Raw genomic sequence first — 13,976 nt, 5'->3', positions numbered from 1 at the left:
GCGGACTTCATCGTCTGAATTATTTCTGGACTCCTATTTAAAGTTCTTGTTGGATTGTTGATGTCAAAGCAGCAGTGATGCACCAAAGCTGGATTCATTTCTGATGTTATTTTTTTTACTGCACAGAGGAGGTACCAAAATGTAAGTCCCTTTTCTGTTGTAAATTAATATAATATAAAATGACAAGGATCTATTTTAGCCATTATATAAAACAAATAATGAATGTTTTTACATTCTTTCAGTGAAAAGCTGGAACATTCATTATTTGTATATTGTGGGAAACTGCGTTTAATAACAAGCCAGAGCTTTTGTCTTTATGCACCCTGCTGGCTGCCGCAAAGGAGTGTTATTTACTTTTCACACAACAACAACACAAACAGTTACAGAAGACATCAAACGCAAGGCACTTTTCACCCAACTAACTACACTACTTGAACTACAAAAACACAGAAAGTCTATAATACAAACAAAACTGCTAAACCAACATGAACTACTATAACAATAATAAAAAAAACAAAAAACAAAAAAACCCAGAACTCCCATAATGTATTGCAGCACAACACTTCACAGTCTTTGGGACGGTGGGCTGGCGATCACTACAATATTTCTAAAACAAATGCACAAAAATAAATAAATAAAAAACAAAATCCCAAACACGGTCATTGTCTTTATAAAAAGAAATAAATTGCAGTATAAATAGTCACAGTTTATCTCTGTATAAACACAGGAATGGCTCATCCGTGTTGCTTCCAATGCGACTGGTAAAATCTACACCTCATCCATCACGCTGAACTTCACGGCCGAAGAAAACCCGCTTAAGTTTTGTCTTTACATAAAAATACAGCAATAAGTGCCCTTTCACTTAAAAAAGTAAAAATTGCATGTACATGCTGTCTTTAAAGCAGACACACTGTGGATTTACGCTATGGAAGCTCATCTCGACAGAACACCGGTCGATGCTGTCACGCTCTGAGAACTTCCCCATCTTAATGCTGAGTTTATGTGGAAATGATTGTTGTACAAAAGCTTCAGATATCTGTTGCTGAGATAGATGATGACTGGACTGCAGTTTTCTCCCCCAGAAGCTTTCAGCTGAAGGTTTTTAGCCATGCTAATGCTCCCTTGAGCCATTTTACTGGAAAAAAAAAGTCTGAAGGACCTACGAGGTCTGTCCAAAAAGTATCGGACCTTTTTATTTTTTGCAAAAACTATATGGATTTGAATCACGTGTGATTGCATCAGCCAAGCTTGAACCTTCGTGCGCATGCGTGAGTTTTTTCACGCCTGTCGGTTGCGTCATTCGCCTGTGAGCAGGCTTTGTGTGAGCAGTGGTCCACCCCTCTCGTCGGATTTTTATTGCGAATAAATGTCTGAACGATTGGAGCTTTGCTGCATCAATTTTTTCCAGAAACTGTGAGAGACCTTCAGGTGGACACCGTTTGGAAAATTAATATGGCTTTCAGGGATGATTTTATGGGGATTACACAGATTAAGGAGTGCTCCAGCCGGTTTAAAGACCGCCCACAGCTGCTGAGAGCGTGCCGCGCTCCGAGCGCCGATCGACAGGCTCAAACCCCGCTGAAACAACCAGATCATTTCCAACGTGAAGGCTTTGTTGATCCGGGACGTCGTCTGACTTACACAAAAACGGCAGGAGACGTGGACATCAGTACTTTTACGGCACATTCCACTGTTACAGGAGTTTTTTTCATGGAAAGAGAAGGAGCCGTTCATAGCGCGGCACAAAACCACCTCCATGTTGGTCTCACAGGACGGCTTTGAGATGGCTTTCACACGGCTTTCGGTGGTTTTTCAGTCGTGTGACTATCCGAGAAATTGAGCATGAGCTGGACATGCCAGAACATGTCCTGTGAGGCTTCATCACGGCGTTGCTTTGCGCCATGCTCTCAGCCGCTGTGGGCGGTCTTTAAACCGGCTGGAGCATTCCTTAATCTGTGTAATCCCCATAAAATCGTCGCTGAAAGCCATCTAAATTTTCCGAATGGTGTCCACCTGGAGGTCTCTCACAGTTTCTGGAAAACTTTGATACAGCAAAGCTCCAAATCGTTAGACATTTATTCGCAATAAAAATCCGACGAGAGGGGTGGACCACTGCTCACACAAAGCCTGCTCACAGGCGAATGACGCAACCGACAGGCGTGAAAAAACTCACGCGTGCGCATGAAGGTTCAAGCTTGGCTGATGCAATCACACATGATTCAAATCCATATGGTTTTTGCCAAAAATAAAAAGGTCCGATACTTTTTGGACAGACCTCGTAAATGACATTGAGATGGTGAGGAGCTTCCAGGCATGTGAGAGGCAAAAAAAAAAAAAAGTTTAAAATGGCGGGGGATGAAGAGGGCCCTGGTTTGGGGTGGGGGGGGGGGGGGGGTGATGAGCTTTGCTCATTAATGTTGGTGCCATAAACATCTTATTTACTGTTGTTTTTAAATTACATTAATCACTCAATAAATCTATCAATCTATCAATCTCGAGAATACAGAACTTTGTTCTTGATATTCTACTTAGCAATGATATTTTCTTGAATACCTTTAGTAAAAAAATATGTATGCACCATTATAGCCTACAGTAGTTTATCATTAACAAATCATCAAGTCTATTTAAAGTACCTTCATCTAAAGATCTTCATACACCCAAGCAATTATGAACTATGGTGTATCACATACAATTGACATGATATACTTGCATCAGCCTATGTCAATGTTTGGTCCAAGGCTTTGCCTTAGTTATATTAATAGTGTGTATAACAAGAACCTAAACAATTTATAAAAACATTAAGACAGTAAATTAACTTTAAAAAATTACATAATTAACAGGAAATAAAAGGGTTGAGTTCCTCTAAAAACTATTGAGGTCTAAGGTTCTAAAAACATTCTGAACTCATTATAGAAACTTTGCATAATTTATTACCACCCTTGCAAAAAGTCAGCTATCTATTTTATAAACACTACCCAATCTAGAGCCCGCTAGTGTGTGTGTATATATATATATATATATATATATATATATATATATATATATATATACACACTCAATAAAAATATAAACGCAACACTTTTGGTTTTGCTCCCATTTTGTATGAGATGAACTCAAAGATCTAAAACTTTTTCCACATACACAATATCACCATTTCCCTCAAATATTGTTCACAAACCAGTCTAAATCTGTGATAGTGAGCACTTCTCCTTTGCTGAGATAATCCATCCCACCTCACAGGTGTGCCATATCAAGATGCTGATTAGACACCATGATTAGTGCACAGGTGTGCCTTAGACTGCCCACAATAAAAGGCCACTCTGAAAGGTGCAGTTTTATCACACAGCACAATGCCACAGATGTCACAAGATTTGAGGGAGCATGCAATTGGCATGCTGACAGCAGGAATGTCAACCAGAGCTGTTGCTCGTGTATTGAATGTTCATTTCTCTACCATAAGCCGTCTCCAAAGGCATTACAGAGAATTTGGCAGTACATCCAACCAGCCTCACAACCGCAGACCACGGGTAACCACACCAGCCCAGGACCTCCACATCCAGCATGTTCACCTCCAAGATTGTCTAAGACCAGCCACTCTGACAGCTGCTGAAACAATCGGTTTGCATAACCAAAGAATTTCTGCACAAACTGTCAGAAACCGTCTCAGGGAAGCTCATCTGCATGCTCGTCGTCCTTATTGGGGTCTCGACCTGACTCCAGTTCGTCGTCGAAACCGACTTGAGTGGGCAAATGCTCACATTCGCTGGCGTTTGGCACGTTGGAGAGGTGTTCTCTTCACGGATGAATCCCGGTTCACACTGTCCAGGGCAGATGGCAGACAGCGTGTGTGGCGTCGTGTGGGTGAACGGTTTTCTGATGTCAACGTTGTGGATCAAGTGGCCCATGGTGGCGGTGGGGTTATGGTATGGGCAGGCGTCTGTTATGGACGAAGAACACAGGTGCATTTTATGGATGGCATTTTGAATGCACAGAGATACCGTGATGAGATCCCATTGTTGTGCCATACATCCAAGAACATCACCTGATGTTGCAGCAGGATAATGCACGGCCCCATGTTGCAAGGCTCTGTACACAATTCTTGGAAGCTGAAAATGTCCCAGTTCTTGCATGGCCAGCATACTCACCAGACATGTCACCCATTGAGCATGTTTGGGATGCTCCGGACCGGTGTATACGACAGCGTGTACCAGTTCCTGCCAATATTCAGCAACTTCGCACAGCCATTGAAGAGGAGTGGACCAACATTCCACAGGCCACAACTGACAACCTGATCAACTCTATGCAAAGGAGATGTGTTGCACTGCATGAGGCAAATGGTGGTCACACCAGATACTGACTAGTATCCCCCCCCCCAATAAAACAAAACTGCACCTTTCAGAGTGGCCTTTTATTGTGGACAGTCTAAGGCACACCTGTGCACTAATCATGGTGTCTAATCAGTATCTTGGTATGGCACACCTGTGAGGTGGGATGGATTATCTCAGCAAAGGAGAAGTGCTCACTATCACAGATTTAGACTGGTTTGTGAACAATATTTGAGGGAAATGGTGATATTGTGTATGTGGAAAAAGTTTTAGATCTGGGATCTACAAAATGGGAGCAAAACCAAAAGTGTTGCGTTTATATTTTTGTTGAGTGTGTACATTCAGGCAGAATGTTTTCATCAAATTTTGTGAAAATCGGTTATATAGTTTTTCAAGAAAACTTTTTAAAAATCCAGTAAAGAGTTGGTGAAAACATTGTCTCCTTGGAAGTTTAAAAAGAATATGATTATGGAGCAATTCTGATGGAAAGTTAACAACTACATATGAAACAGCAGTACAGCAGATAAATTATTATGGCTGCTTTCCTCCAGGTATTGGACAATATCATGAACACCCACAACTAAAGGGTGTGTTTTGTGTTTCAGGAGGTTTCTTTGTCACAGGAATCAATCTCACAGAGGACTTGAAGTACATCTGCACACACCCGACGGAGTCGCTGAAGGACTTGGTGATGTCCACTTACCCAACACTCCTTGGCTGGGTTGAGGAGCAGAAACCTGGCTCTGCTGTCACCTCGCTCAATATCATCGCAGGAGACTTTGTCACAGAGAGCCGCTTCGCACCAACTGTTGTTGCCTTAAATGAGAAATTACTGAAATGGTCTTCATGAGTTTCACAGATACGCACAATCCACACCCTTGGTTCCCACCTGGGGGTGCTAAACATCACAGGCTTGGCCTAAGGTTTTCTCTGCTCTGAGGTTAAGATTAAACTGATTTAACAGTCAAACAAAGTAAGAACACTTTCTTTGGATGAACCAAAGAGAAAAGGGGGTAAAATTGATAATGTACCCCGCCCCCTACCTTCCACCCTCCGAAACTGAAGAAATTAATCATTTTTTTCTTTTGGGGGTTGTGACTGTGCATGTGCATGTGCATGAGCGCGCGTGCACACACTCGGTGAGGGCCTCCACCAGAGGTGGGACGAAGTCACCATTAAGTCATTCTCAAGTCATGAATCAGCAAGTCCCAAGTCAAGACTCAAGTCATAATGACCATCAATTGTTTACAAGCTGACTTTGGCCCACCTCTGGTCTCCACCTTTCATATGTATAAGTAGGGGGTACTCAGAAAATGATGTACAAAAAAAAAAAAAAAATACTGCATGGAATACTGTTGATTTGTTGAGTGACAAAAGTTATTCAAGTACTTGAATTATTCTAAATGCACTGTTTGAGGCACTGGACTGTACCCAGAAAATAAGTATTTTGACCTGCACTTGTTTACATTCATTTAACAACTTATGGACAATACTGAATTAGTTTTCATGTTTTGGTTGGGGGGCAGAACAGTGGATTAATGGTTAGCACTGTTGCCTCACATGTGACAAGGTCATGGGTTCAATTCCCGCTTGTGGCCTTTCTGTGTGGAGTTTGCATGTTCTTCCTGTGTGTGCGTGGGTTTCCTCCGGGTGCTCCGGTTTCCTCCCACATCCAAAAACATGCGGGTTAGGTGGATGGAATCTTTAAATTGTCCGTGGGTGTGCGTGTGGGTGTGTCTGTGTTTGTTTGTCTATTTGTGGCCCTGCGACAGACTGGCGTCCTGTCATGGGTGTACCCTGCCTTGCGCTCTGTGACTGCTGGGATAGGCTCCAGCCCCCCGCGACCCTTAATTGGACTAAGCGGTTGAAGATGTGTGTGTGTTTTGGTAGGGAGGCCACTTTTATGTTACTGTCACTAAAGCAATAATAATAGCACATCATTATTCAAGGAGCACATATAACTATAGGACATGGAATTTTACAAATTCTCACAGCAGTTCTAAAGAGTAGCTAAACTGTAATATGTATATAAATGTATTTATCCTTGGAGAATGTTGCACCAGCACAGAAAGATAAAAATGACAAGAAATGCATGAAAATATTTTTTTTGCATGATGTCATCTTTAACTGATTTTAGCACTTGGTTTATCCTGCTGTGCCTGTAAACATCAGCTTTTTCAATAAAAAGTGTCTTTTTAAAGTGAATATTCTCACTTTATTCTCTTGCCCTTCTTAAATGTCTTCTAAGGTCAAAAAGAAGACGCGTCAAAACATCCACTGGACCTGTCTGAGGGTGAATTCTTTACTCGCTAATAGATTTCTTTGATTTATTCATAAATAACCCCATCTTTGTTATTTTCACACATATGTCACATTTTGTGCTGCTCATTGTCAGATGATGTTGGTGTTTTAGAGTTATTATGTAGAACTCCTTAAATGCACAGTTTATTTAGGCAAATGTTGATCATGTCCTACTGAGACACAGCGGCTCGATGGGTTACAAGCGGTGTGCACAGCAAAACTGCCAGTGTTAAACTAACACTCGACAGTGTCTACATGTCCACTTTTTCAGTGTTAATTTTGACACCCCTCTTTGGAGCTGAACCCACTGAGCGCTATATATTTAGTGGCTAGCTCATTGGCTGACACCGACACACCGTACAATTCGCTGAAGCAAACTGGTGGCCATCTTGCCACTCCCAACTTATGCGCTTATTAGAACGTCAACAATTTTAAGCAATAACTGAGCTGATTCTAACATATACTTATTTTGTTCTTCGGATAATGTAAGATTGATCCCTCCTAATCTATGCCTGCCATGATTAGCTATTTGATATATTTTCTTTAGTTCTTTTTTTACTTTGATACTTTCTTCCCTTCTATTCTCAATTACTCAAATCTCACTGGGACAAATACTCAGTTCTAAAAATGATCATTCTTTAATCAAAGTTCATACAAGTTTTGTGGAATCATCAGCAAGCTTTACACACACACACACACATATATATACACTCAACAAAAATATAAACGCAACACTTTTGGTTTTGCTCCCATTTTGTACGAGATGAACTCAAAGATCTAAAACGTTTTCCACATACACAATATCACCATTTCCCTCAAATATTGTTCACAAACCAGTCTAAATCTGTGATAGTGAGCACTTCTCCTTTGCTGAGATAATCCATCCCACCTCACAGGTGTGCCATATCAAGATGCTGATTAGACACCATGATTAGTGCACAGGTGTGCCTTAGACTGCCCACAATAAAAGGCCACTCTGAAAGGTGCAGTTTTATCACACAGCACAATGCCACAGATGTTGCAAGATTTGAGGGAGCGTGCAATTGGCATGCTGACAGCAGGAATGTCAACCAGAGCTGTTGCTCATGTATTGAATGTTCATTTCTCTACCATAAGCGGTCTCCAAAGGCGTTTCAGAGAATTTGGCAGTACATCCAACCAGCCTCACAACCGCAGACCACATGTAACCACACCAGCCCAGGACCTCCACATCCAGCATGTTCACCTCCAAGATCGTCTGAGACCAGCCACTCAGACAGCTGCTGGAACAATCGGTTTGCATAACCAAAGAATTTCTGCACAAACTGTCAGAAACCGTCTCAGGGAAGCTCATCTGCATGCTCATCGTCCTCATCGGGGTCTCGACCTGACTCCAGTTCGTCGTCGTAACCGACTTGAGTGGGCAAATGCTCACATTCGCTAGTGTTTGGCACGTTGGAGAGGTGTTCTCTTCATGGATGATGCGAAGGAGATGTGTTGCACTGCATGAGGCAAATGGTGGTCACACCAGATACTGACTGGTATACCCCCCAATAAAACAAAACTGCACCTTTCAGAGTGGCCTTTTATTGTGGGCAGTCTAAGGCACACCTGTGCGCTAATCATGGTGTCTAATCAGCATCTTGGTATGGCACAACTGTGAGGTGGGATGGATTATCTCAGCAAAGGAGAAGTGCTCACTATCAAGTGATCAATCTATCTTTGTTAGTTGGCTATGTACCACAGGCTTTTAAGGTGGCAGTAATTAAACCATTACTTAAAAAGCCATCACTTGACCCAGCTATCTTAGCTAATTATAGGCCAATCTCCAACCTTCCTTTTCTCTCAAAAATTCTTGAAAGGGTAGTTGTAAAACAGCTAACTGATCATCTGCAGAGGAATGGTCTATTTGAAGAGTTTCAGTCAGGTTTTAGAATTCATCATAGTACAGAAACAGCATTAGTGAAGGTTACAAATGATCTTCTTATGGCCTCGGACAGTGGACTCATCTCTGTGCTTGTTCTGTTAGATCTCAGTGCTGCTTTTGATACTGTTGACCATAAAATTTTATTACAGAGATTAGAGCATGCCATAGGTATTAAAGGCACTGCGCTGCGGTGGTTTGAATCATATTTGTCTAATAGATTACAATTTGTTCATGTAAATGGGGAATCTTCTTCACAGACTAAAGTTAATTATGGAGTTCCACAAGGTTCTGTGCTAGGACCAATTTTATTCACTTTATACATGCTTCCCTTAGGCAGTATTATTAGACGGTATTGCTTAAATTTTCATTGTTACGCAGATGATACCCAGCTTTATCTATCCATGAAGCCAGAGGACACACACCAATTAGCTAAACTGCAGGATTGTCTTACAGACATAAAGACATGGATGACCTCTAATTTCCTGCTTTTAAACTCAGATAAAACTGAAGTTATTGTACTTGGCCCCACAAATCTTAGAAACATGGTGTCTAACCAGATCCTTACTCTGGATGGCATTACCCTGACCTCTAGTAATACTGTGAGAAATCTTGGAGTCATTTTTGATCAGGATATGTCATTCAAAGTGCATATTAAACAAATATGTAGGACTGCTTTTTTGCATTTACGCAATATCTCTAAAATCAGAAAGGTCTTGTCTCAGAGTGATGCTGAAAAACTAATTCATGCATTTATTTCCTCTAGGCTGGACTATTGTAATTCATTATTATCAGGTTGTCCTAAAAGTTCCCTAAAAAGCCTTCAGTTAATTCAAAATGCTGCAGCTAGAGTACTGACGGGGACTAGAAGGAGAGAGCATATCTCACCCATATTGGCCTCTCTTCATTGGCTTCCTGTTAATTCTAGAATAGAATTTAAAATTCTTCTTCTTACTTATAAGGTTTTGAATAATCAGGTCCCATCTTATCTTAGGGACCTCGTAGTACCATATTACCCCAATAGAGCGCTTCGCTCTCAGACTGCAGGCTTACTTGTAGTTCCTAGGGTTTGTAAGAGTAGAATGGGAGGCAGAGCCTTCAGCTTTCAGGCTCCTCTCCTGTGGAACCAGCTCCCAATTCAGATCAGGGAGACAGACACCCTCTCTACTTTTAAGATTAGGCTTAAAACTTTCCTTTTTGCTAAAGCTTATAGTTAGGGCTGGATCAGGTGACCCTGAACCATCCCTTAGTTATGCTGCTATAGACGTAGACTGCTGGGGGTTCCCATGATGCACTGTTTCTTTTTCTTTTTGCTCTGTATGCACCACTCTGCATTTAATCATTAGTGATCGATCTCTGCTCCCCTCCACAGCATGTCTTTTTCCTGGTTCTCTCCCTCAGCCCCAACCAGTCCCAGCAGAAGACTGCCCCTCCCTGAGCCTGGTTCTGCTGGAGGTTTCTTCCTGTTAAAAGGGAGTTTTTCCTTCCCACTGTAGCCAAGTGCTTGCTCACAGGGGGTCGTTTTGACCGTTGGGGTTTTACATAATTATTGTATGGCCTTGCCTTACAATATAAAGCGCCTTGGGGCAACTGTTTGTTGTGATTTGGCGCTATATAAAAAAAAATTGATTGATTGATTGATCACAGATTTCGACTGGTTTGTGAACAATATTTGAGGGAAATGGTGATATTGTATATGTGGAAAAAGTTTTAGATCTTTGAGTTCATCTCATACAAAATGGGAGCAAAACCAAAAGTGTTGCGTTTATATTTTTGTTGAGTATATATATATATATATATATATATATATATATATATATATATACGAGGTTTTCGTCAGACATGCTTGAACCCTCGTGCACATGCGTGAGTTTTTCCACGCCTGTCGGTGACGTCATTCGCCTGTGAGCACTCCTTGTGGGAGTCGTCGTCCACGTAAAAACATATGAATGAAATCCATAGTTTTTGAAAAAATAAAAAGGACCTATACTTTATTGACAGACCTCGTATATACGAGGTCTGTGATTAAAAAAAAAAAGCGGTCCTTTTTATTTTTTTCAAAAAAAAAATGGATTTGATTCATATGTTTTTACGTCAGACAAGCTTGAACCCTCGTGCGCATGCGTAAGTTTTGTCATGCCTGTCGGTGACGTCATTCGCCTGTGGGCAGGCTTTGAGTGAGGTGTGGACTCCCCCTCCCGTCCGAATCTCTTTGTCTGAGATGCTGCAGGGAGACGGCACGCGTTGCTTTATCAAATTTTTTCGGGACCGGTGAGGGATATCCATGTGGACACTATTCGAGAAATTCAGATGGTTTTCGGTGTAAAGTTTAACGGCTGATGAGAGATTGTGGAGTTTCTTTCACTTTAAGGACAGCCCACAAAGCGGATCGGCGCGGCGCGGTCAGAGGTGGCGTCCGTCTGGCTGTTTCAAGCTGAAAACATCCTAATTTAAAGCTCTGTTCACCCAGGACGTCGTCAGAGAACAGAGAAGTTTCAGAAGAAGCCGGCATCAGGAGTTTACCCGGACATTCCACTGTTAAAGGAGATTTTGTAATGAAAGACCGTGCGGACGAATTTGCCGAGTCGGATCCGTGACGACGTGGCAAATCCGTCTGCGCCGCGACATGAAAAACACCTCCATGTTGAAAACCATTTGTAAAATTCAGGCGGCTTTTGATGGCTTTCAACAAGTGAGTATCTGAGAAATTGTTTAACAGCTTGGGCATGTTCCAACTTGTCCGTTAAGGTTTCCAACGGAGGTGTTTTTCCTGTGGCGACCCCCCGCGGTCGGGTCCGGCCCGACATGCGAATCTGCCCGCACGTTCTTTCATTACAAAATCTCCTTTAACAGTGGAATGTCTGGATAAACTCCTGATCCCGAATTCTTCTGAAAGTTCTCTGTTATCTCACAACGTCTTGGGTCCACAGAGCCTGAAATTAGGAAGTTTTCAGCTTGAAACAGCGAGACGACGACGCCTCGGAGCGCAGATCGTCGTCAGGCGCCGTGGGCCATCCTTACGGCGACAGTAAAACTCCTAAATCTCTCATCAGCCGTTAAAATTTTCACCGAAAACCAGCTGAATTTATCGTATGGTGTCCACTCAGTTGTGCCTTACAGGTTTTGAAAAAATTTTTATCAAACAAAACAGCAGTCTCTGAGCCATTCCTAAACAATGAAAAAATCGACGAGAGGGTGGGCCACTCCTCACTCAAAGACTGCCCACAGGCGAATGACGTAACCGACAGGCGTGAAAAAACTCTTGCATGCCCACGAGGGTTCAAGCATGTCTGATGTAATCACACGTGATTCAAATCCATATAGTTTTTGAAAAAAATAATAAGGTCCGTTACTTTTCTCACAGACCTCGTATATACAGTGAGGAAAATACGTATTTGAACACCCTGTGATTTTGCAAGTTCTCCCACTTAGAAACCATGGAGGGGTCTGAAATTTTCAGCTTAGGTGCATGTCCACTGTGAGAGACATAATCTAAAAAATAAAAAAAAAATCCGGAAATCACAATGGATGATTTTTTTTTTATAATTTATTTGTATGTTACTGCTGCAAATAATTATTTGAACACCTACCAACCAGCAAGAATTCTGGCTCTCACAGAATGAATGAGTCTGGGCTTCAGCCTTAACGCCATTTCCGGTTTTACCGTTCTATTAACATTTAAACATTAATTCTTGAACTTCAGTAGAATAATGAGAACATGAGGTAGTTCAACAGTCTGTACTTTGTGTTGGTTAACTGCGTTGAAGGCACCGTCCTGTAGCTCACAGACTAGTTAAAGACGTGTAGTTTACCAGGTATAGTCAGGTTGGTGATGGGAATGTCCCACAGCTCCTCGGGTAGACCTGACATCCAGTACTGACAGCTGGGATCCATCTCAGCCACACGGAATCCAAAACAGGTCCGAACCGAACCGAGGGGTCGGTGTGGACAGAATAAGAAGCCGTCCCACAGACAAAGCACGAGATCGTAACTTCATCAAAAACCTGCTCCTTTGTTAAGTAAATTACTGAATACTGTTTCAACAAAGTGCACTTTGTACTCGCGTATTTTGTCGTTCTCGGGTTCGATCAGACTCTCGTTTCAAATCACCAGTCACGTGACAGTCAGCAGGGCCGCACCGGGTTCAATCGCTCATTGACCGATATTTTTGAAGCAAGCCGGCCGCCATATTACCACTCCCATGTTCCACTACTGAACGCTCTTTTCTATTGATCTTTAATGAGGTGCGCGCAACTTTATTCTTTATAATTTTGTTTAAAAATACCTTCATGTGCAGATATAAACTGTGCAAATCGTCAGATCAAAGGCTGTGGACGAACATTTCACCTGTGAGTATGATTGAAATGGGAAGTAATGAACAATAATTTGAAGAGTTCACTCTCTTATTCCAGCATATAGGCAAAGATAATAATAATAATTATTATTATAATAAGTGGCTTATTAACACAACGTGTAGCCACATGTTGTGTTTTATGTTGGATGAACTATGTTAAGACATTTATTAGGTGTACTTGTGCATAGTTTTGGAGCTTTAGGCGTTATTGCTACGAGCTTTATTACTTATATTAGGCTAAAGCTCATAGAGCTGTGTGTAATAAATGTTGTCATTGCAGGGAAAACTAACTCTCCTGTAGCTAGTTAAGTGGTGTTTTATTCTTTTAGTGCAACTATTTAAACAAACAAAAAAAATCCACTGTTTATTATCCATCATGATATACAGTGAGGAAAATAAGTATTTGAACACCCTGCGATTTTGCAAGTTCTCCCAATTAGAAATCATGGAGGGGTCTGAAATTTTCATCTTAGGTGCATGTCCACTGTGAGAGATATAATCTAAAAAAACAAATCGGAAATCACAATGTATGATTTTTTTAATAATTTCTTTGTATGTTGCTGCTGCAAATAAGTATTTGAACACCTACCAACCAGCAAGAATTCTGGCTCACACAGACCTGTTAATTTTTCTTTAGGAAGCCCTCTTATTCTGCACTCTTTACCTGTATTAATTGCACCTCTTTGAACTTGCTACCTGTATAAAAGACACCTGTTCACACAATCAATCACACTCCAACCTGTCCACCATAGCCAAGACCAAAGAGCTGTCTAAGGACACCAGGGACAAAACTGTAGACCTGCACAAGGCTGGGATGGACTACAGGACAACAGGCAAGCAGCTTGGTAGAAGACAACAACTGTTGTGATTATTTATTAGGAAGTGGAAGAAACACAAGATGACTGTCAGTCTCCCTCGGTCTGGGATTCCATGTAAGATCTCACTTTGTGGGGTAAGAATGATTCTGAGAAAGCTCAGAACTACACAGGAGGACCTGGTCAATGACCTGAAGAGAGCTGGGACCACAGTCACAAAGATTACATTAGTAACACATGATGCTGTCATGGTTTAAAATCCTGCAGGGCAGCAAGGT

The 13,976-nt window shown here is 41.6% G+C and overlaps 1 protein-coding gene across 1 annotated transcript in view; it reads left to right on the top strand.

Moving 5' to 3' along the window:
- Window positions 1-5,283, top strand: part of plcxd1 (phosphatidylinositol-specific phospholipase C, X domain containing 1) — a 53,324-nt gene extending 48,041 nt beyond the window's left edge. The window contains exon 7 of the mRNA XM_034180609.1: window positions 4,931-5,283. Within this exon, the coding sequence (XP_034036500.1) occupies window positions 4,931-5,175 (245 nt within the window). The 3' untranslated portion in view covers window positions 5,176-5,283. The remainder of the gene's footprint in view (window positions 1-4,930) is intronic.
- Window positions 5,284-13,976: the final 8,693 nt, after the last annotated feature.

This window comes from Thalassophryne amazonica, chromosome 10 (assembly GCF_902500255.1).
Source record: "Thalassophryne amazonica chromosome 10, fThaAma1.1, whole genome shotgun sequence".
NCBI classification, from domain to species: domain Eukaryota; kingdom Metazoa; phylum Chordata; class Actinopteri; order Batrachoidiformes; family Batrachoididae; genus Thalassophryne; species Thalassophryne amazonica.
Note: the sequence above shows the minus strand (reverse complement) of the source record. Positions and strands in the feature narration are given on the sequence as shown.